The 23,137-nt window shown below is 36.6% G+C and overlaps 2 protein-coding genes across 4 annotated transcripts in view; one reads left to right on the top strand and one right to left on the bottom strand.

Moving 5' to 3' along the window:
• Positions 1 to 20,269, bottom strand: part of LOC126334183 (protein BTG3-like) — a 47,887-nt gene extending 27,618 nt beyond the window's left edge. The window contains exons 1-2 of one of the 3 annotated variants that reach the window (XM_049996807.1): positions 20,160 to 20,269; positions 19,302 to 19,875 (exon numbers count right to left, since the gene is read on the bottom strand). In XM_049996807.1, coding sequence (XP_049852764.1) covers positions 19,302 to 19,612 — 311 coding nt within the window. In that variant the 5' untranslated portion in view covers positions 19,613 to 19,875; positions 20,160 to 20,269. Of the gene's footprint in view, positions 1 to 19,301; positions 19,876 to 19,964 lie in introns of all 3 variants that reach the window. The other 2 variants (XM_049996808.1, XM_049996809.1) reach the window with 2 other exon arrangements.
• The window catches only part of LOC126334148 (cleavage and polyadenylation specificity factor subunit 1), a 382,681-nt gene continuing 379,808 nt past the window's right edge, over positions 20,265 to 23,137 (top strand). The window contains exon 1 of the mRNA XM_049996806.1: positions 20,265 to 20,437. The gene's annotated coding sequence lies outside the window, so the exon portion shown is untranslated. The remainder of the gene's footprint in view (positions 20,438 to 23,137) is intronic.

Here is a 23,137-nt window from a genome sequence, read left to right as displayed (position 1 = left end):
ACAAAATTCAAGATGAAATTTAACGCAACTTGGCAAGTGTCATCTGATTTTAAAATAATGTAATTATAACACTTATGAACAACATAAAATCAGAAAGAATGATAATTACCATATCTATCAAAATACTCAAAATTATTTGACTGAAGACTGGATGGGAAAACTGAAAACTGACTCATCAAACATAATAGCAAAACGTTCTACTAATCCCGAGTGTTGACACTGATGTTTAGAAACAGTTGCTTTAATGCAACAAGCCTCCAAATAATTTCAAATTATTGGCATTTTTCACATATTGCCAAATCCATGATACACATGAATTAGGTATTGAATTTTCCTCTTCATTGTCATTGTCATCTGTAATTAAAATGTTTTGTATTCTTTCTATTTTGTTTAGTCACATCACTATCATCACTACATCCATGTAAATGCCTCTCTCTTAACATTATACAAGGATTTAATAAATTTCTCTTCCAGTTCTCATGGTGTAATGGTAAAAACTAAACCACGACTGTAACTGACAAGTGTGTGTTTCACGAGTTAGACACACAATCTTTATGTCAGGACAATTTTATTTCCCTGAGCGTGTTTTGGTCTACATTTGTTACCACAAGTCTGACTTGAGATATTCACATTTGGACCAAAATTGATATCACGCATGCTACTAGTCAGAATGGCAGGGGGTTAAAGATCTAAGGTAGGATTGCTCATTGTGACAAATGATACATTATTTACATACTGAAGATGCAATAAAGCAAGTAAAGTGCTACCTCAATGTGGGACTTCTTTGTCATGGGCAGAAAATCAGCATGATGCAGTATACTGATGACATCGTTGTGGTTGCTGAAAGTGTACAGGAATTAAGGTGGTGTGTGTAACGTGTACATCAGGACAGCTAAATATAAAATTAAGGATAAACAAGAGTGTTTGACGCCACCCATTGGCTTTGATGAATGATGTCATGTCAAGCCCTAAGATGCAACACAAAGATGGCAAACAACAACATCACACACTGCCAAAGCAAAGAAATATAAACATCAAATACCAAAGTCTACCAACTCATAATAGCAAATATCGATGCTCCCAGACAACTGTGGGAAACGAGGTTTTCACCAGTGCCAAACTAAATTCTAAAAAACCACAAAATCATAACAACAGTAAAATATAAAAACAAAACAACCACAGAAATACAACACTACATTAGTTAAAAAAAAAAAAAAAAAAAAAAAAAAAAAAAAAAAAAAAAAAAAAAAACCAGAAAGTAACCACAAACCAACTGTGACTGATATTGAAAATACCACAATTTAAAAGACTCATACAATTACGGGAAGCCAAATAATGATACCAATACAGAAAGCCAAAAACGGACATGAATACAGAACAGAAAGCCAAGAGACGACTTGAATGAAATCATCACTTTATTCACTTGTGTGTGATCAATGTTTTCCTCTAAAATTTTTGGTTTCCTTTAGTTTCACAATGTTGCACGACATGTATCTGTGCACAATGTACGGGCGCAAGGACAGAACAAATGGCAGCATGTTTGGGGGGCAACCCACTGAAGAAAAAAGTTGTTACCTAAATGCTGGAAGACTAATGTGTGACATTAAATGAATTTTCCATCAGTGCTTGGCAAAACATGATGATAATAATAATAATATTAATAATAACAGGAAACACTTCCTAACATCATTAATTATGTACATTTTCTGTATTATTATCGGATATGGAATAGGCAAGATCATAAATGTGAGTAATAAATAAAATGCATTTTTTCTAATGCAAAATGTAAATTTAATAATGTAAAATGCTCTCTAGCTTCCTTCTGTGATTGTTATACTTGGCTTGTTCATAGAGAAGGTATGTGAACATTAAAATGACAATGTAATTGTGTGTACTACTTATTTGAAGGTTTATAATTTATTCATGAGGTTAAACATGGTATAGAAATGTACTAGTCAGAAAGAATCACATCAGTACACGAGGAATAGGGAAAAAGATTTAAATAAATAAATAAATAAAAATTGCTAATTATTGTAAGTTAGAAATGGTGTTGATCCTGAAATTTCCATAACGTATTTCTATTGGGACAAAATATTGGGTAAAATGAAGGAGGCTGTTTAGAAAGTCCAAAAAAGGAGCTACAAACATTTTTAGTTTTACAAAGGAGATAGTTTCTTGAATTCTACACTTTTAAATCATAATAAGAGTGTTTGTCATATCATCTGTTAGGTTTTGGCCAGCAAGCTAAATTAAAATCTGAGAAATGAAGATTTAACACTGCAATTGTGTGCAGTTATTTAGATGTGTTTTCTGTGTTGGTGTTTCATTTCAACTGGTAAAGAAATAAAGTTATAATCAAGCACCTTTCTACATTGAACATATGGATGAAGGACTGCATAAATCAAAGTTGAGGACACTGGGGAAAAAATTCATACTTCGAATTTTTTTAAATATCTTTTTTATGTTACTGTCCAAAGCTGTGTGTGCTGTGTATGCTACTTGTATGTTTTACAATATTCTTTGGTGTTATGCAGAGTCCAATTTAAAATTTCTATAGCTGTTCTGGATATATTGTCTAATAAACACAGATTCATTTACAGTGGTAAATGAACTAAGAAGTCATTTAACTAACAACATTCACCCAGTGATAAATAAGAGCTATATTAATCAGCATTTTTTTCTTATACGGTTTCTGTTGCGCACAATACTTGATGATCATTTTTAGTTTCCATATCATTCTGTAGGTTCTTGTCTAGATGACCAGTGGAAGTAAATACAAGAAGGAAACTTAAATTGCAATAGGACGAAACAGCTGGGCAATACACACTATGGAAATGACTGTTACAGATGGAAGGGAGGACAGCAGTAACAGCTGTTATTGTATCTTATTTGCTGGTTTTGTATGGACTAAGGTTTGTCAGTGATACTCGACGAGATTGAGATTAATGTCTTGTAAGAGTTTTTGGATTTGATAAATATGAAAAAGAATTAAGTAATTTAGGTAAGCAGAGATCACCACCACCACCACCACCACCACCACCACCACCACCACCACCAGTCCTGACCACAAAGATGATGTAAATAATACGAACCAGCTTTCTGTGTATTTATGACTGCCTCTTCCACATGGCCTATTAAAATGTTGGCATGGAACAAGATATCCTAGTTCTCACAGCATCACATTGATTTATCTGTATGTCCAGCCCTCAAATGTGTAGTAGTTATCCTTAAAAATGGCTAGGGTGGTGGTGAGGTTTTAGGGAGACCATCAAATGGACATTGGGAGAGGTACTGTTCTAGGGCTGTGTGCAGGAAGTGTATGGGGTGAGATCCCATTAATTATGTGAAGGAGTGTTCCAAGTATGAGAGGGAATGGAATGGGTTGGAAACTTCCAAGGAGTGGTTATTATGTAGAATGACACATATTGCATGAAGCAGCAGAGATGCTGGTCTATCAGGATTGAGATATATTTAGTTCGGGATATAAAGCCTGCTACAGTAGCGTGGCTGTGCTGGTTGTTTTTGTGTATTTTGGTAGCAGACTGAAGGTAGGAGTTCTTGTGTCAGGAGGTAAATGTTCTATAAGGCAGTTTTGAGAGGGCCAGGGCTTTTAAAATTTTCTGCAGCTCTGGCTGGCTGGAAGGAATGGGGTTGACAGGAAGAGTATTGTATGCCAAGGTATCCAAGAACAGAGTTAAATCCTTCCGCCATGATGAAATGGTCTTTGTCCACTACATGTGACACCTGTATCCACTTCACAGCTTTATACATAGGAATTACCACCACTAAATTGGCTGAGTACATGCATACACACAGAAAACAAACTAATCTGGAGACACCCAAAATACAATTGCTGAACATGCTCTACAGCAATGGTTTGCAACATGGGCATTATGTCCTGGAGACTCTCTCATTTCTTGAGATGACAGCTGAATGAAAAGGATGGTGGCAGAAGCAACACTTGGGGATGGGGGGGGGGGGGTCTTCAAGTTTACTTTGGCAATTATTCTTTTCATTACTAATTGGTTAAAATGGAAGGGAATTCAATTTCCCAAATTAAATAATACATGACAGCTTAATACAACATCATTAACAAATAATTCTAATTACCAGTTAATTTAAAAATGAGAGCAGAACAACTTGAAGACCAGTAATATGAAAATGATTTTTACATACATTCCATTAAGAATTAATAGCCGAATTTCCACAACTGGTGTAATGTCAGTAGATGGTCTGTCTTAGGGGCTTGTACTGCGCAAACTGGCAAGTGTATACTTTTGCAATAATTACACAAGGAAATTCTCCAAACTGACTTGGAAAGGACAACACATTTTGCAGCAACAAATCATCAGTACCGACAAAAAAAAAAAAAAATAAAAATAAAAAAAAAAAAAAAAATTCCAAGTTTTAAAAGAAAGTTGGAGGAACAGCAGTGTAGGCACATTATTTGGAAAACTCACTCTCAGCACATACAAAAGCCTCTAGGTTGCATTAAAAGTCTGTTTACTAACAGTTAAATGTGAGATATCTCTAATTACCCACACAGTACAATTGCTGTGGCCCAATGCAAGTCATCATGAAGTCAGTTCCTTTGAGTGATGAGTGGGCCCTTGATATGGAAAACAAGCTTCCCTGTCTCTATAAGAATACAAAATTTGTACAGCAAAATGATTTATTAACATCTACAGACACTAAGGTCTGCTGCTAGCTTGCATTCAGTTCATTAATCACAATGACAATATAATGGAAGAAAATTGTCTGTTGCTAAAAATGTAACTGAGAGATTGCATTATTTGTACTATGTTGTTAATGCTGTTAATAAGGTATAAGTGCATTCTTGGTAAAACTGTCTTCTACAATTGAGGTCATATGCCTACAAATAAGAAGTTGAACCTACAAATATTATCAGTCTACTGACCCCAGCCTTTGTGATGAAAACTACAATGTCTTAAACATGGCATATCTTGTAGATAAATCAGACAAATTCAAAAAGTTCTGTAGGGAGAAAAAATTAATTTTGGTAGAACAAAAGTATGGTATCTTCATTCACAGTCTGTATGTCAATAACTTGAGTCAACACATATTCTGTTACAATATCTTCAAGAAAATTCATGTGGAGACATAGCTTTGACGATTTTTGCTCACATCTCAAAAACGCCACGAAAGATATGTAAACTACATAATACTGAATTATCACTGTGGGGTACTCAATTGGTTTGCAATAGTTGCAAGAATATTTCCTCGTAGGTTGCAAGTGCAGTCAATTGACTTTAAACTGCTAAGTCCAAGCAAATTCTCATCAAAACTTAACGTTTTTGGCAGGAATATTGAATCTTTTTGTTCATTTCACCATTTCCAAGTAAGTGGACAGTGCCTTCAGTGTGGTGCATTAACTAGGAAACAAAGTGCATATATATGAAAGGGGCTATCTGAGATGGAACCACAGAGAGTGAAACTGGAACCTGCTTATGAAGCACAAGCGAGTTACTGTTGTTGTCTTCAGTCCAAAGACTGATTTGATCGAGCTCTCCATGCTACTCTATCCTTCATATCCAAATAGCTACTGCCACCTACAGCCTTCTGAATCTGCTTACTACAGTTTTAACCCCCCCCCCCCCCCCCCCCCCGCACACACACACACTTCCATCCAATACTAAATTGGTGATGCTTTGATGACTTACGAATATGTCCCACAAACTGATCTCTTCTTTGAGTCAAGTTATGACATTTCTTTTATCCTCAGTTCTATTCAGTACTACTTCATTGCTTACATGATCTACCCATCTAGCCTTCAGCGTTCTTTTGTATAACCACATTTCAAATTCTTTTCTTGCCTGAACTGTTATCATCCACATTTCAGTTCCACACAAGGCCACACTCAAGAAACATACCTTCACAAAAGACTTAAGTCTGTATTCCATTTTAACATATTTCTCTTTTCAGAAATGGTTTTCTTGCCTTTGCCAGTCTACATTTGATACTCTACTTTGGCCATCATCTGTTATATTGCTGCCCAAATAAAATTCATCATCAGATTGTAAGCATCTTGTTTATCAATGTAATTTCCTCAGCATTACCTCACTTAATTCTAATATCCTTGATTTGCTGCTGTTGATATTCATTGCATCCTCTTTGCCGGATACTGTCCATTCTCTTCTTGGCTCTTAAAAGTTATTTGCTGTCTGACAGAATTACAATGCCATCTGCAAACCTGAAAGTTTTTATTTATTCTCCCTGAACTTTAATCCCTACTCCAATTTTTTCTTTTGCTTCCCTCGCTGTTCGCTAAATGTAATGAATGATATTGGTGATAGGCTACAACCCTGTCTCACTCCCTTCTCAACCACTGCTTTCCGTTCACACCCCGTAACTCTTATAATTGCCACCTGGGTTCTGTACAAATCACAAATAGCCTTTCACTTCCAGCATTTTACCCCAGCTACATTCAGAATTTGAAAGAGAGTCTTCCAATCAACATTGAATTCAGTTTCAAACAAGTGACTATATCTCTGCAAGTATTGAATTTCTGAAACTGAAGCTTTACCAGTGTTCATTGTGAACATGTGTGAATGTTCATATAAAATTTCATCAAAATCCATGATGGTCATGTGGGAACATTTCTCGATATTAGACCACTTGGCACAGAATGGCCCAAAATGGAAATAGGCAGATAACAAAAGTAGGTCAACAGAATGGTAATGTATGAAGCATCGACTACCAGAGCACAATCTTATTGCACTCCAACACACACAAATTTGATTCTATGCTTTAACAGTATCAACAGTAGGATGCAGAGATGTCACTTCTGTTTCCTTTACAAAGAAAAGTTAAGAAATACTATGACAATTTTACTTACAATCAAAGATCAATGTAAGGTGTCAAAATACACACAACAGCAACTTTAAATTCTTTTTGCAGTGAGACTGATCTGTACCATACCACAAGGGATAAGTTGGGCTGGAAGATGGCAACTTGGTTGTCAAGTTGGGAAAACTGAAATATGACCATGTATTAAGATTTTTTATTAAGTACTTTCAATATGTTTCATGATAAAATCTTTCAAAAAAGAAGTATGAAACTAAAAGGGCAAGCTTAATTTTCATGATCTCATATCTTCAACATTAGATAATAACTTCAGATCTTCCGCAAAGATACCTATTCAGATATTATCCCAGGTGATTTTGCCCATCCACATGCACACAAGGTTGCATTCTTTCACTCTACTACTGACCATGCCCTATCAATGATCCCTGTCCATTAAAGACCCAGGAGAAACCCTAATTTTGTGTAAGTAGGTCAAAGGGTGGCAATTAGACTTATGTAAAGAACTGGAAATTTTTAAACATACACTCAATAGGAATGGTAAAGTGTTAAATGATCAGCTGCAACTTGCAAACAGACAGTTCCTTGAAGGTTTAAGGTGGCATTTCAGACCAGTTAATGTAGAACTTACAGTTTGTTGGTGGTCTCAACTTTAAATCAATTAACATCAAAAAATTTCAATTTTCTTGTAACATATTTTCTATCTTTCTACTTATCCTCCTTTTTACTGTTACTAATTCATCTTTAAAGATTCCTCTCCTCCTCCCTACCTCCCATCTTTCTGCCCTTTTCTAACCAAAATTTTTCTCAGTCAGATTACGATATAACATGGTAATTGATAGTCGGTTTTCTACCTGTTTCCTAGGTGCTTTATTTTCGTGAAGGTACTCCACTTACCGATGTTTCGTGCTTCGTGTACTGTGAGAGTTTTCTCAGTTGTTGCATGACACCAGCCACATATGGGCCATTTTCACTGCCTTTCCATTCAATGTAAATTTTAATGTTAAGACTTTTACGCTGCTTTATTCTGAAATCTGTTGTCGCCAATATGTGATTTTACATGTAGGGCACTTTTGTGTATTATATTTTTATCCAATGGTATTGCACATCCTTTACACCTTGATAATTCTTTTTAATTTGATGTAAGAAAATCCTCAAATAGTTCCAAGTACTTCTGAAGATATCATTTTACAATTGTTGAAAGCATGGTCAAGTGTAGTTGTTAAAGCTTTATTCCTGCAACTGGTTGGATGACTTTCTGAAATCATTCCTTTACATTCATCATTACTGAACAGCAGCTATGTTCAAAATTTTAAAATACGAATACAAAATAAAAAGTAGTCATGAAAGATCAAGTGGTCCTCGTAACATAAAACAGAAATAAGTCTGAATAAAATTACTTGACAGTTTGATCTGTCACTTGCCACTACAGTGTTGCCACATTGGCTGTCAGTTAAAGCTCAGTTATAAGCAGCACAAAAACATGGTGGGTCATTTCGCAAATGCTGTCAATGTGTAAAGTGGAGCAATGCTGGAAGCAGCCACCATGAGATATGATGGAAATGCGAGACGCTCTGCTGCCAGCTGATTTTAAATAACTAATGACTGAACTGCAACAAACGACACAGACTGTATCCTTTAATTTACATTTACACCTACACAATAGCCACCGAGCAGTGTGTGGAGGGTTTTATTCTCGTCAGTCATATCCTCCCCGGTTCCACTCGCAGATTGTGTGAGGGAAAAACGACTGCCTGAACACCTCAATATGAGCTCTAATTTCCCTCATCTTTGAATGGTGATCAATGCGTGATTTGAAAGTAGGTGGTAATAATATATGCTCCACAACCTTGGTGAAGGTCGGATTTTGGAATCTAGTGAGCAGCCCCTTCTGTTTAGCTCGTCATCTATCTGCAAGTGTGTCCCACTTCAAACTTTCTATGAGATCTGTAACACTCTCACGAAGACTAAACGTACAAGTCACGAATCTTGTCACTCTTCTTTGGACTTTCTCACAATCTCTTGAATCCAACCCAACTGGTAAGTGTCCCATACAGACTAACAATACTTCAAGAGACTAGACGAAATAAAGTATTGTAAGCAATTTGCATTGTTGAAGGACTGCATCGCTTCAGGATTCTACCAATAAACCACAATCTAGAGTTCGCCTTACAACCCGGGAGCCGATATCTAGAGCCTGCTGTATTATCACGCACAAGGAGGGCCACCTGTGTCTCACATGAGCGCTGTTTCCTAAAACTGTGCTGGTTTCCGCAAATGAGCTTCTCAAAGTCTAGAAAGGTCATTATGTCTGAACACAAAATATGTTTCATGATTCTACAACAAATCAATGTCAGTGAAATTAGCCAGTAATTATGTGCATCTGATTTTCTACCCTTTTTATAGATTGTTATGACCTGGGACTACTTCCACTCTTGTGTAATTTTCTGCTGTTCCAATGATATCCGATAGATGATGGATAAGAATGGTGCTGTATTTGTAGCATAGTCAACAAAAAAACTTACGGGGATTCCGTCTGGACCAGGTGCCTTCCTGGTATCTAAGGATCTTAACTGTTTTACAATCCCAAATACGACAAACACTATGTCAGCCATCCTTACATTTGTTTGATAATTGAAACGGGGAATGGTGCTGCAGTCCTCTACCGTAAACGAGTTTTTGAAAGCGAGGTTTAGAATTTCGGCCCTCTGTTTGTCATAATCTATTACATTACCTGTATTGTCAGCAAGAGAAAGTATTTAATTATTTGTAGCGTTCATAGATTTTACGTGTGTCAAATTTTTTTTGTGTTATTTTTATAATCTGCAGGTAAAATATTCCTTTCAAATTCGTTACAAGAATCTCTCATTAACCTTTTGAAGCTGCTTTCATTTCACATAATTTCTGTTTGTCAGTGGGGCAGTGACTATGTTTAAAACGACTGTGCAAAATTCTCTGCTTTCTCCGCAACTTCCTAATATGTTTGTTGAACCAAAGTGGACCCTTTCCCTCCCCTATATTTTTTTGCTAGGCACATATTTCTCTAACATGTGGTGGACAATAACATTAAATTCCGACCAACGATGCTCAATCTTTGTCCCGCGGTGAACACTTGGACCTGACTACGAAGATAATCATTAATGACACGCATTTGCTTTCCCAAACAAGAAAACTTTTCGCTGTTTCTTTGGTGTGTGTGTGTGTGTGTGTGTGTGTGTGTGTGTGTGTGTGTGTGTGTGTGTGTGTGTGTGTGTGTGTGTGTGTGTGTGTCCCCTTTGCTTCTATCCCCTGTGACAAATGCGTAATTTTCCCAGTCAATGGATGCCAGATTAAAGTCGCCACCTATAACTATTGAATGATGTGGATATTCATTTCCTAGGTACTCTAGACTTTCCCTGAAACATTCTGCGACATTTGTTGCGGATGCTGGTGGTCTACAAAAACATCCTAAGACAATGGTCACTCGTGGTCTGATTGACAGCTTTATCCATACTATTTTACAGTTCGACCCAGTATCAATCTCAACTGCGTTTAAACAGCTTTTAACTGCAATGAACACACCACCTCCCATACCATCAGTCCTATCCTTCCTAAACATTTTCCAATCAGAGTTCAAAATTTCAATGCTATTTATGTCTGGTTTCAACCAGCTTTCAGTACCTAATACAACATCGGCATTACTACTGTTTATTTCGGAGAGTAACTCAGTTATCTTGATACAGACGCTTGGACAACTTACTAACATGAGATTTACAATATTTAAATCCTTTGGAATGATTTGTTTAGGCAAACTAACAACTATTACTGTTGGCACACCCACTTCACATCAGTGTCATTAACTGCTAATTTTTCAAGCCAACAGTTTGTTTCTCTTGAGGAGGAACCTAATTTTAAAAAAAAAAACATGTACACACCACAAGTACTGTGCTACCCATGTAACTGCTTCCTGTGTATAGTGCACCCCTGATCTATCGAGGGGCGTCCTAAACCTTTCACCCCATAGCATAGTTCGAGGAATCTACAACCATTCTCATCACAGAGCGCTCTATTTCATTTAAAATCACTAAATTAAAGAAATCTCATTGCCATCATGCCACAGATATTTGTGAAAATTTGGTGTAAGAAATTACGTAAATACAAAGTGATAATTTTTTCGGGTTTGTTAGATCAAAACTGTAGTCACGGGGCCATTTTGAAATATCTAGCATTTTCTCCATCTGGCGTAAGTACACAGGGTAGATTGATAGTTTTTAACTACTATAACTCCCTTATTTATAAATCAATTTTATTTAATTTGGTGTCATTAGAAAGATAAGAGTACCAACTATATCACTAAACTATAAAAATTCTGTAACTGTGCATATAAATATGTGCAAATCTGCAATTAAAGTCTTTTTTAATCACAAACTTCAGAAGGGTGTTTGTTCTGTTTAATCATTTAAAACAGGAAGAAGAAGTTGTGACTTATTTAGTGGTCACAAATGATGATCAGTTCTCATGAAACAGTCATAAAATTCTAAAAAGCATCCATTCTTTCAAACAAGTTTTCAATGGACAATACTATGTCCGATTCAAAAGTACATAAACGACCAGTACTTGTACTTGCACTAGGAGCAGGCAAAGTCACTAAAATGGTTTCATCAGGTATCCAACAAAGATCAGTGTGAAGTGGCCATGAACAACTTGAGGAAAGGCCGGTTTGACTCATGAGCTTGACTTTTGCATCTCTGCGTTCTTCACTTATCTCTAGAATTTTTCCAAGCCACCACTGGTTATTGTAAATAGCTGCAACAAATGTTTCTTCTTTAATTGTGTTAGAGGCAGTGTTTTGAATTCCAAGAGGAACTTGAATTAATTTAGTAGAGGATGAAACATGCTTCATCAGCAACTTTTTTCATTCAGTGGTTTGAAAATATGATTCACTCTTGTCCCAGGAAAGGTAGAACCAGTCTCATATCGTTTTTGTAACATGAGTTTTGGCAAATGTAAACAGACCTTTCCGACTTAAAGTGTGACTGTCATATGGATACTGTAAACTTGCTCTTGTTGCTAAATGTTTAATAGTACCACCAACTCCAACACATGCATTTTTGCCATGACTAGTGACAAAAAAATTCCATTCTGCAGTTACTTCATGATCTTGCTTGTAATGGCACAAATTAAAAAAGTTCTTAAAGTTTTTATATTGTGCAGAACTGCCAACACTGAAGTACATAACATGCTGGATGTGTGGTAATTGTTCAATGCATAATTGAGAGCAGTTTTCTGAAAAACATAGGATTTGTTTGTATAATGCTGCAAACAGTCACTTATACAAAACAATGACATTGACTTGATGCAATCATCTGTTTTAAAGTATACCACAAAAGAATGAAGGGTGACTTGAATGTTCTGCCAGTGAAATCCTTGTGCAGCATCCTGAAGGAAACAGGTATAGTTCTCTGCAAAATCCACTATGATGATGCATGTAGTATCAGGGAGGGTTTCTTCGCTTGATCTGAAGTAGTGACTCTTGGATTTTGATTCATAATGATGTGTTAAGTTTTGAAGTTTTTGCAGGAGATACTCAACAAATTCATCGGCCATCTTAATCAATGTCTCCAGTGTAGGTCGATCAGTTTGCATCCATTGTTTGACAACAACATTTTTACATTTTTTTAAGGACTCCAGTTCCACTAAAATATTGTGCAGTTCATATTCATCATTACACCAAGAACAGCGATGCAGCATGCACTCCTCGTTTTCCTGATTGCACAGAAGTTTCTGTAGAAGTTCAGTGTATGGTTCTTTCAAATGTGCAGCATGTATTAACAGTTTTACATTTTGGTGATACGTGCATACACATACGTTATGCGTTCCATGACTGTTTACAGTAACACATTCTTTTGGCCTAAGTCCACAAAATTTAGTAAAATCAATTTTATCTTCAGGGTCTTTTTCTCTGAAAGCTAAGTATACATCTTCCAGATTATGTAAAATTAGTCTTTTTGTCTTATACATTCTTTCGCAATTTTCTTAAGGGACAGAGTTTTTTAGTAGCAGAAACACGACTTATACCATCTTCACAGTAAAAATTCTGGACATGTTTTTCCACATCCTTACCTATTCTGTTTCCCACTTTATAATTCCCTTTTGACAAAACACTACCTTCTTTTAGCAATACCCTCAATTTCTTTACCACATATTCGGTGTTAAAAAGCATTTGAATTTTTTCTTTAGTCCATGAAGCTGGTGCTAAGGTAAGTACTGTAGTTTTTCTTTAACAGAACTTCTGCTGAATTTATCTAAGTTTTTGCATTAAAATATTATAGTCTGTACATTCAGCACTGCCAGTTTCTTCAGACACATTTTTCACTGGAACATGTAGCACTTCTGATGCGGTTTACTGGAATTTTAAAGCTAAGTGACGAGACTTGGATCGAATGTATTCTGGACGCCTGTCTTGTGCTCTTTTGGTAACCTTAAATGGTGAAATTTCAAGTAATACACAACTTTCATTAAGTGTTTGAAGAGCTGTAGATGGATCTGGTGTAGGTACCTGGGATAAGTCCAAGGGTTTTAAATTTCCTTCCCATGGTTAAAGAAATAGGTTTCAAAGATTTTTTAGCAGTCTTTTTACCATGGTCCATAAAAGGGTCACAGCAAATTCTTTGTCTGTCTTCAAATGTTCCGAAATAGAGCCTTTTGCGAGAAGACCACACACACAATATTTTCACAGATGCTTCTTAGCTTCAATAATTCAATTATCAGCTTGATTCAGGCTTAATATATCTACTAAATCAAGCTCTTCACTGCTACTACTTTTCTTCTGACACGCTACTGCTGACACAAAACCTAAAGAATATTTGTTTTCCATTGTGATTTTTAATCAGCTGTGTATGTTGCAGGTAAGAACTGGATGGTTTGAAACTTTTTCTTGTTCTCTAATTAGTTAAGAATGTACTATGAAGAATCTGTAAGGGGGAAATGAGAAAGAGTTAATGACCACTTTATGGTGATCTCTAATATTCACATTATGGAACAACTTTGTATTACAGTCGGACCCCTCAATATGGAACCCCTCGACATGTCAACCCCTCAATATGGTATTATAAAACCCCTCAACTTGATAGTGTGACGTATTTTATGATAGTCAATCAGATGCTACTATAGGAGCATAGTAAGATACATAATACGTAAAACCTTCGATTGTGGAATTGAATTATGCTTATTATAATGTGCTTTATTTATTTTATTTGAATTATCGTATATAAGTAATAACTTTTACATAAATAAAGAAAATATTTTTTGTTTAAATTCTGTGAAAATATGTAAAACATATCAGGCAGCACCTGAAGAAGACTGTGAGTCATGCAGTTGAAATATCGTACTGGAAAGACATGAATAACTGGCAGAAACCCGATTAGTAAACATGACAACAACAACAATAATAATATTTATATGAATATATCATTATTTCTAATGATACTTGATATAAAAAAGTGAAAAACAAACAATGTTAAATAAAATATGTGATCTTTTTCACTCATTAAAAAAATTTATACTGCAACAACCGTTTGCAGGTTATAATATGATTGGCTGGTCTAGCGACACTTCATAAAAATTATACAACATCAGAGGGCACTGTAATACGTTGAAGAAATGCAACCCATTGTGCTTATGGAAGTTAAATTAAGTCTCCCTGGTTATACTTTACTGTGCAACTATGCACGGATTGAATGAATTCTCTCCCTTTTTAATTTCAATCGTTCCTTTTCACTATCTCATTTTGAGGGGCTCTATTTCCCGAATGTTATTATTATATTGAGGGATTCGACTGTACTTTCAAATAACTTACCAGACAGAATGGCTGCTGATGTAAGAAGCACAAAATCAAGACCAAAAAGTACTTCAGATATATCAAGTACACAGACACAAAAACATAACACACACAGCCTGTGTTGCATGTGAGTGTTGCTGCTAGAGTGAATTTTTCGTTGTTGTTTCATGTTTTGTTGATTAGCTATTTGAAGCAACTGATTATTACAGCATTATTGAAAAAGTATAAGATCTAACAATAGAGGACAAACACCCTTCTGATTTTTTTATATGTCAAAAAAGTATGGCAGTACGAATTATTTCAAACAAAACTTAAGATGGCGAAACTTTTGATTCTGCTGGGGAGGGGGAGGGGGGAGGAGGTGGTAAATTACAATAATTACAAATTTTTAAACATTTGCTCTCCAATGACACCAAATTGGATAAAATTGATTCATAAATGAAAAAGTTCTAGTGGTTACAAACTAACAAGGCACTTCGTTTTTCAACGCCAGTTGGTAGAAGGGGGCCACATTTCAAAATGGTTTCCTAATTACAATTTTGGTCAGAAAATATTTTAACCCTAACTCATTATGTACATTCTTACACCAAATCCTCAAAAAATCTGTGATATAAGGGCAACAGCCACTGAGTGATTTCACATGAAATTACACAGAGTCAACGGAGCCTCTGGTTTAGATTCTTCACTCAACTCCAAACCAGAGGACCCCGGCACACCCTGAGTCCTAACCTAACTACAACTTCATGACGCACAGTGTATCCAAGAAAACCAAGGTGTGTAATTTATAGAAGACCTAAAATCACAATCATTTGTGCATGATGATTAAGGGTAACCTCTACTAACAAACTCAAGACAGAAAAAATTCAATTTTGGCACTAAAAGCTGCTTTAAAAGTTAACTGAAACTATCCTCACATGGGCTACATGAGCTGTCACGTTGCCAACCGATGGGCAGTCCTGGCTGGCACTTGGTGGCATGTTATAGGCAACACAGGCAGATTTCAAACGGGGGAACAGGAAAAAAAAAGAGAAAATAAAGCCATTATGATGATGAAAATGAAATGGCAACATATTCGAAACAAAACACCCACATTCAAACCAATTAAAAATAGTAATCAAAGTTTCTGATGAGGTTTATAAATAAAATTTTGCTCTACTTGAGAAGATTCAAACCTACGATCTGCCTATACTTAAAGTTTAAAAGCCAACCATTATGCTACACCACAGCACTTGTTTAATATAATGTATATGGACAGAAAAAAATCTGCTCACCAAGCAGCAGGGGAACACACACTCAAAAACGATATAACTTTCACAAGCTCTCGGAGCCAGTGGCTCCTCCTCCAGGTATAAGAGTTGAAGGGGAAGGAAGAGAGTTGAAGGGGAAGGAAGAGAGTTGAAGGGGAAGGAAGAGAGTTGAAGGGGAAGGAAGAGAGTTGAAGGGGAAGGAAGAGAGTTGAAGGGGAAGGAAGAGAGTTGAAGGGGAAGGAAGAGAGTTGAAGGGGAAGGAAGAGAGTTGAAGGGGAAGGAAGAGAGTTGAAGGGGAAGGAAGAGAGTTGAAGGGGAAGGAAGAGAGATGAAGGGGAAGGAAGAGAGATGAAGGGGAAGGAAGAGAGATGAAGGGGAAGGAAGAGAGATGAAGGGGAAGGAAGAGAGATGAAGGGGAAGGAAGAGAGATGAAGGGGAAGGAAGAGAGATGAAGGGGAAGGAAGAGAGATGAAGGGGAAGGAAGAGAGATGAAGGGGAAGGAAGAGAGATGAAGGGGAAGGAAGAGAGATGAAGGGGAAGGAAGAGAGATGAAGGGGAAGGAAGAGAGATGAAGGGGAAGGAAGAGAGATGAAGGGGAAGGAAGAGAGATGAAGGGGAAGGAAGAGAGATGAAGGGGAAGGACTGAATTGGTTTATGGAAAGGGGTAGAATTCAGGAAAGTTACTCAGGCTCTCCAAATGGCTCTGAGCACTATGTGGCTTACCATCTGTGGTCATCAGTCCCCTAGAACTTAGAACTACTTAAATCTAACTAACCTCAGGACATCACACACATACATGGCCGAGGTAAGATTCAAAACTGCGACTGTAGCGGTCACGCGGTTCCAGACTGAATGGAAAGTTACACAGAAGCCTGGCTCAGGGGAGACTTACTGGGTAGGATGAGAAGGAAAGAGAACACTTGTTAAGGTTTATGTTTTTATGGCTTTGGCGATCCAGTCGCAATGATGAATAACAGTCTTAAAAAAATTGGTTTCACGCAATGTGGGGATAAGCTTATACAATGTAATGCGATCTACGAGATTATAACATCTGTGCATATAACACTGAATTGCATCTTGTGCAGTAGGATATGGTAGCGTTTGATTAGTGCTGTGTATGGAACTTGTGTATACATGCGTGCACGCGTGTGCATTTTGGTGTGGCTTATCGTGCGATAAAATACAAAATAAAAGAGAGACCAAGGACCCAAACACATTAGGAATTGGGAAGGAACTGACATTTTGTTGCAGCAACAGTGAATGATTCGAGTGCGACACTGAGTGCTTTCATTCAAGGAAACCATCTCCAACACATGAACTGTCAATCATCAAGTAATTTTCATCCAAATATAGACACGCCAAAAAATCCAACTGAAGCAGGAATAACAATGCACGAGGTGTGTAAACAAAGGGAGCACAGACCCACAATACTGAATAAAGCAAAAAGATTGGTAAGATAGTAGGAAACTACAGGTTATCTGTTGAAGTGATTAACCATAAGAAACTTATGTATGCAGCTAATGTTGGAGTAGGCTTGGGTCTTAAGTCAGCAGTATTTATACCACTTGAACTCTTATGGTATATAAAAAACACAGAGAATACTTTGTTGACTTAACTGTAATAAGTAATTAAAAAAATTCTTTGAGATCTCAGATGACAGACATTAAGATAGATCCCTCAAATTTTGCTAAAATGTATCTTTGAAAATTTCTAAAAGCAGTTTTCAGAGAAGCTGCTACAGACATACACCCCCCCCCCCCCCAAAAAAAAAAAAATACTACATTAGGGAAGTGAATTATTTTCGAATACAACAGCTGTGCCTAACATTAGATAACCGCAGTCATAAAAGGAAATTGAATACCGTACCAAATAAATGTTGTGGTACAGGCTGACTTAGAGCATGACTAATGTTTGCATTTGTGCAGTTTGCCGTATTTCATGCAGTTTTCATCATAAAAACTAAAACCTGAACATAAATTCAGAACAGGTATATTAGATAATTAACATGTTACTGATTAGCATTTTTATGCATATTATGTACAAAAATCTAAGGGGACCCACTATGCAATTTTTGCCACATGAAAAAACAAAAAACAATAACAATATGAAATTAAAATGATATAGAAACAGATCAGTAGAGCATACAGAGATAAAAATGACAATTACTGAAAACTCTGGCTATAAAACCTTATTGCTACAAACTATGCTTGTATGAAATTAAACAAGGCTTTCAACAATGAGTATCACACTGCTACTGCATACAGTACTGATAACTAGGGCCAGCAGTGGACAGTCACTAAACATCACATGGCTGAAGTTATGTTATTTACTTGAGGCGAATCAATCCCTGATTGCCATAAGACACTTTGATCAGCAGGGCAGAACTCTGCTACAGTACTATCTCTCACTGGTAGTTCCCTCAGAACAGCAGTTGCGTGCACACACACACACACACACACACACACACACACACACACACTTTCCTGTTACTGTGGTATTGACTAAATGACATTTACATGACCTGCACTTGCTGCTTACATTATTCGCTATGAGGATCCCTACCTCTTCATATACCAATTCAGAACTAAGGAGTCCTGACACCATGATGAAGTGGGCATAGAGTAGTTGCTTTCAATGCCTGCTACGACATGATACTCAGCTGTAGTTTATAAACAACATCTGAAATACACAACATGGCAACTTTTGTGGCAGCAGTGAAGAAGTGTTACACAAAGCCCCTTTATGCGTCAGTGTATTAGCTATGACCAAGCCACTAGCATTTTTACTAGATAATTAACATTTCTGTCATATCAAGTGATGACAGTACAGTAACAGTTTACAAACTATAGCAATCAATACTGCCATCAATGGTCTTCAGTCCAAATTGAAAATGGCTGCACATATGTTAAGTTAATTAATCACAAATAATTGTTTTATCACCACCACACGCAGTTGAAAGCATAAAAGAATGCAACTCAAATCACAACAATAATGTTTTTTTTTCTTCTACAGAACAAAGAAATGCCTGACAATGGTTGTAACTTGTTATAGAATGATAATTACCCTAACATGTGAGGAGGAAGGATTTTTGCAATTTAATGTCTGGTTGATAAACTGAGCTGGGTCTAAACCAAAGTAGCCATGTGTCAAGAACTGATTACACCATCATGAGTAATGAAACATATGTTATACTGTTCTAAGCTTAAAAACCACAATGCACACTCAAATACTGCAAATGTATGCTACATGTCAATCCCAAAGCGCAATAAACATAAATTACACAGCATTCCTTATCTTGGCTTTTTTGATTTATGAAACATAACTAAGTGCTACAAACAACACAAATTGTACCCAAATACTAACTGAAATTTTCAAAGACAAAAATTAAGTAAAAGGTTCTGCTGAACACATACCTGCAACACACTTCATTGGGGTCTACCCAAAGTGTTAACTCAACAGGCAGTTTCAGGTCTTCATATTTCAGTCCACAGGCAATTGCAGCTCTTTCCAAAGTAGCATCGCGGCGATCTCGTTCGTTAACTCTTATGCAGCGGTAACCCTGTCCTCTGAATGGGGTTTCTGGAAACCAGTGATTCTTGAACCTTTCAACTAAGAGTTCTGACAAACGTGTTTTGAAGTCTTGCAGTTGTTCTTGGTTAAAGTTTTCGCTTTTCTCTATCAGGCGGACTAAAAAGAGCACCGCCGCCGAAATTTCGTCTAGCATAATTGGTAGTTTTCGAAGAACGGGGAATCTGAACGAACAATGGTTGCAGTGTGACACACATAAGTGTGACGAAGCTCTAGGCAAGGCTACGTACTCGGTGCCGAGCTTAGAGACTTTACTACACTCTGATACACTTAATTCTTGGTTTTGATCTGTGCAACAATGGCAAGAGAATCAAGAATCTAAAGATTATCCATTCAGTATCAAACTGTAACCTACTTTCGATCGTTCAGTATTGTGCAACTTTGCTGCAAGGTTTTCACCTGAAACACAATAAAGAATTAATGAGCAGAAAGTAATGCAAGTAAGTATTACACGTATAATAATTACACGTTACTCTGCAGAGACACACTTGAAAAGTTATTACGGTTGCCAACTCAATACTAGTATACCATCTTGCAACTAGCATCTGTCCAGCTTACATTTCACTTGATACGTAGAAACATTTTCTGCATGCAACGCACAAAATTTTACTCGTTTCTAGGACCGAGAGCAATAAAGGGGGAAAAAAAAGGAAAAAAAAGCTTGAGCGAAACTTAGTACGTACTTCTCAACTGGTGAATACTACTTTCCCAATGCTACGTGAAACAAGAAACAAGGAAACAATGCAAAGATGCTGGCCATCGATAGACGCTGGTCGATCAGATTTTCAAAGATACTTCAGTGTTGTGGACCTGAAGTGTGGTATTAGAAGCAAGTGATTATGCAAGAAAATGTTGTTTTGAAGTATTTTTTTTAATATTCATAAATTAAAACTACCCTTTGTGGGCACAGTGCGGTCATCTATCATAAACAGTTTACGGCATTACAAGTGAAGTCGTGTAGGTGAGCCCCTACATTGAATGTTCTGATTTCCGTAATGTTCAATGTTTTTGTTTTCAATTTTATTGTAATACGTATAGAGTATTGAAGACACACGAGCGTACGCTTGAAGGATTACGTATAAAAATTGTTACGTTCTATTGATATTGGTTGTGTCTTCTTGTGTATACAGTCATGACGATCAACATTGTTTGACAGTCACAAGTAGTAATTATTAGCAATCGACAATCATTCAAATGGATGTAAACTCGTAGCGGTTATACAAACCCGAAGTTAAATAGCCCGGAGATCCAGAAAGTTTTAACGAGTGAACCGTTGTGCTTGTATTGTGTTACGCATAAAGAATCAACTAGTCAATGCAATTCAGTTTATCATCATCCATTTTATCATATACGAGATGTAGAAAATGTCATATGGAAAGAGAGAGTACAGTTTCTATTCTTAACAATTAAGCGAAATAACACGTTCTTACACTTTAACCTTTACTTAAATACACTTTACGTACTTTGCCGTTCTTTTACATGCAAGAAGAAAGAAACAAAGGTTTATACAAAAGAATCAAAACTTGTGCACTATCTGTTTAGATAGCAAAGTAATTCATCGACGCTAATAGTAGCCTCTTAAATTCTGTTTTAAATATATGTAAGTTTTGTATGATTTTTATTTGTTTTGGTGAGGTATTGAACATTATGTTGAGTAGACACATTACACTATTGTGGTACAGAGCTTTTGAATGTATTTTTCAATGGAAATCATGCCTGTTTCTGGTTTGGTGTGTTCTTCCCTGTTTAGAGAAGAGAATTCTTGATTTGACTTATGGGAGCATACTGACACACAGATCATTGAACTAGGGAATGTCATAATTTTCAACTCTTTAAAGAGTATATATATCTGTAGGTAATACCCATCAGAATACGAATAGCCCCCTTTTGGAGCTTGAAACAACTTTTTCTGAAACCTGTATACCACAAATTAGATGACTGTATTATTACAGTCTTCTCCAATAAACAGATAAAACAATTTTCAGTTGTAATGCATAGTCAAGTCTAAGTCATTAACACATTAGGAATCTTTGTGACTTTATTTTTATTAAATGGTGTTCTTTTTGAGCATTATATAATGGATTGATAGCTTTACTAAATCACTGATTCCTAATTCTGATCTGTAATACATGATGATAATATTTTCCTGTACTAATTTTTCTTGAGAAACAGTATTTAGAATGGGTTATTCCATGTCAGTTCAACCAGGTGCTTCAGCCCATTGTCCCAGATTTGGCTGAAATTTAGCACACCAGTGCTACCATGTGTGGAACGCTCATATTCAAAGTATTAGGTTCCCGTGAGAGTTAGTTCCAGAATTAGAGCTTGCAAATGAAGATGATGTGACATGGAAAATGAAATGCCCGTTTAGCAAACAAACTTCAGGAACTATTCCTCACAGTTCAGTGAAATTTCCCACTTAGGGAACACACTCATTGTATCAAAACACCAACAACGCATTTCTGAGGGAAAATAAAAAATGTCACTCAGGAATGGGATAATACTGTTTGTAGTAGGCCTGATATGAGCTAAACACACAAAACACATCATGTCCACATCTTTCACACTTACTGAGCTACAGGCACAGGAAAATACAAAGTAATTGAAAAAAATCACCAGAAAAATGTACATTTTTAAAGTGTTGTAGCACAAAAGGCAGAAGTGATATGTGTTGTTATGGTCTTCAGTCCAGAAACTGGTTTGATGCAGCTCTCCATGCACTCTATTCTGTTCAAGCTTCTTCATCTCCCAGTACCTATGGCAACCTACATTCTTCTGAATCTGTTTAGTGTATTCATCTCTTGGTCTCTCTCTACGATTTTTACCCTCCACAAATTTCTCTTCTACCCAATTCTATTCAATACCTCCTCATTAGTTATGTGATCTACCCACCTAATCTTCAGCATTCTTCTGTAGCACCACATTTCGAAAGCTTCTATTCTCTTTTTGTCTAAACTATTTATCGTCCATGTTTCACTTCCATACATGGCTGCAATCCGTACAAATACTTTCAGAAACGACTTCCTCACACTTAAATCCATATTCAATGTTAACAAATTTCTCTTTTTCAGAAACGCTTTCCTTGCCATTGCCAGTCTACATTTTATATCCTCGCTCCTTTGACCATCACCACTTATTTTGCTTCCCAAATAGCAAAACTCAATTACTACCTTAAGCGTCTCATTTCGTATTCTAATTCCCGCAGCATCACCCGATTCAATTCGACTACATTCCATTATCCTTGTTTTGCTTTTGTTGATGTTCAACTGATATCCTCGTTTCAAGACTCTGCCCATTCCGTTCTATTTCTCTTCCAAGTCCTTTGCTGTCTCTGAAAGAATTACAATGTCATCAGCGAACCTCAAAGTTTTAATTTCTTCTCCATGGATTTTAATTCCTACTCCAAATTTTTCTTTTGTTTCCCTTACTGCTTACTCAATATACAGATTGAATAACATCAGGGATAGGCTACAACCTTGTCTCACTCCCTTCCCAACCACTGCTTCCCTTTCATGCCCCTCGACTCTTATAACTGCCATCTGGTTTCTGTACAGACTGTATATAGCCTTTGGCTCCCTGTATTTTACCCCTGACACCTTCAGAATTTGAAAGAGAGTATTCCACTCAACATTGTCAAAAGCTTTCTCTAAGTCTACAAATG

This window comes from Schistocerca gregaria, chromosome 2, assembly GCF_023897955.1.
Source record: "Schistocerca gregaria isolate iqSchGreg1 chromosome 2, iqSchGreg1.2, whole genome shotgun sequence".
NCBI lineage: Eukaryota > Metazoa > Arthropoda > Insecta > Orthoptera > Acrididae > Schistocerca > Schistocerca gregaria.
The sequence above is the reverse complement of the archived record's forward strand: the minus strand, read 5'-3'. Positions and strand labels throughout refer to the sequence as shown.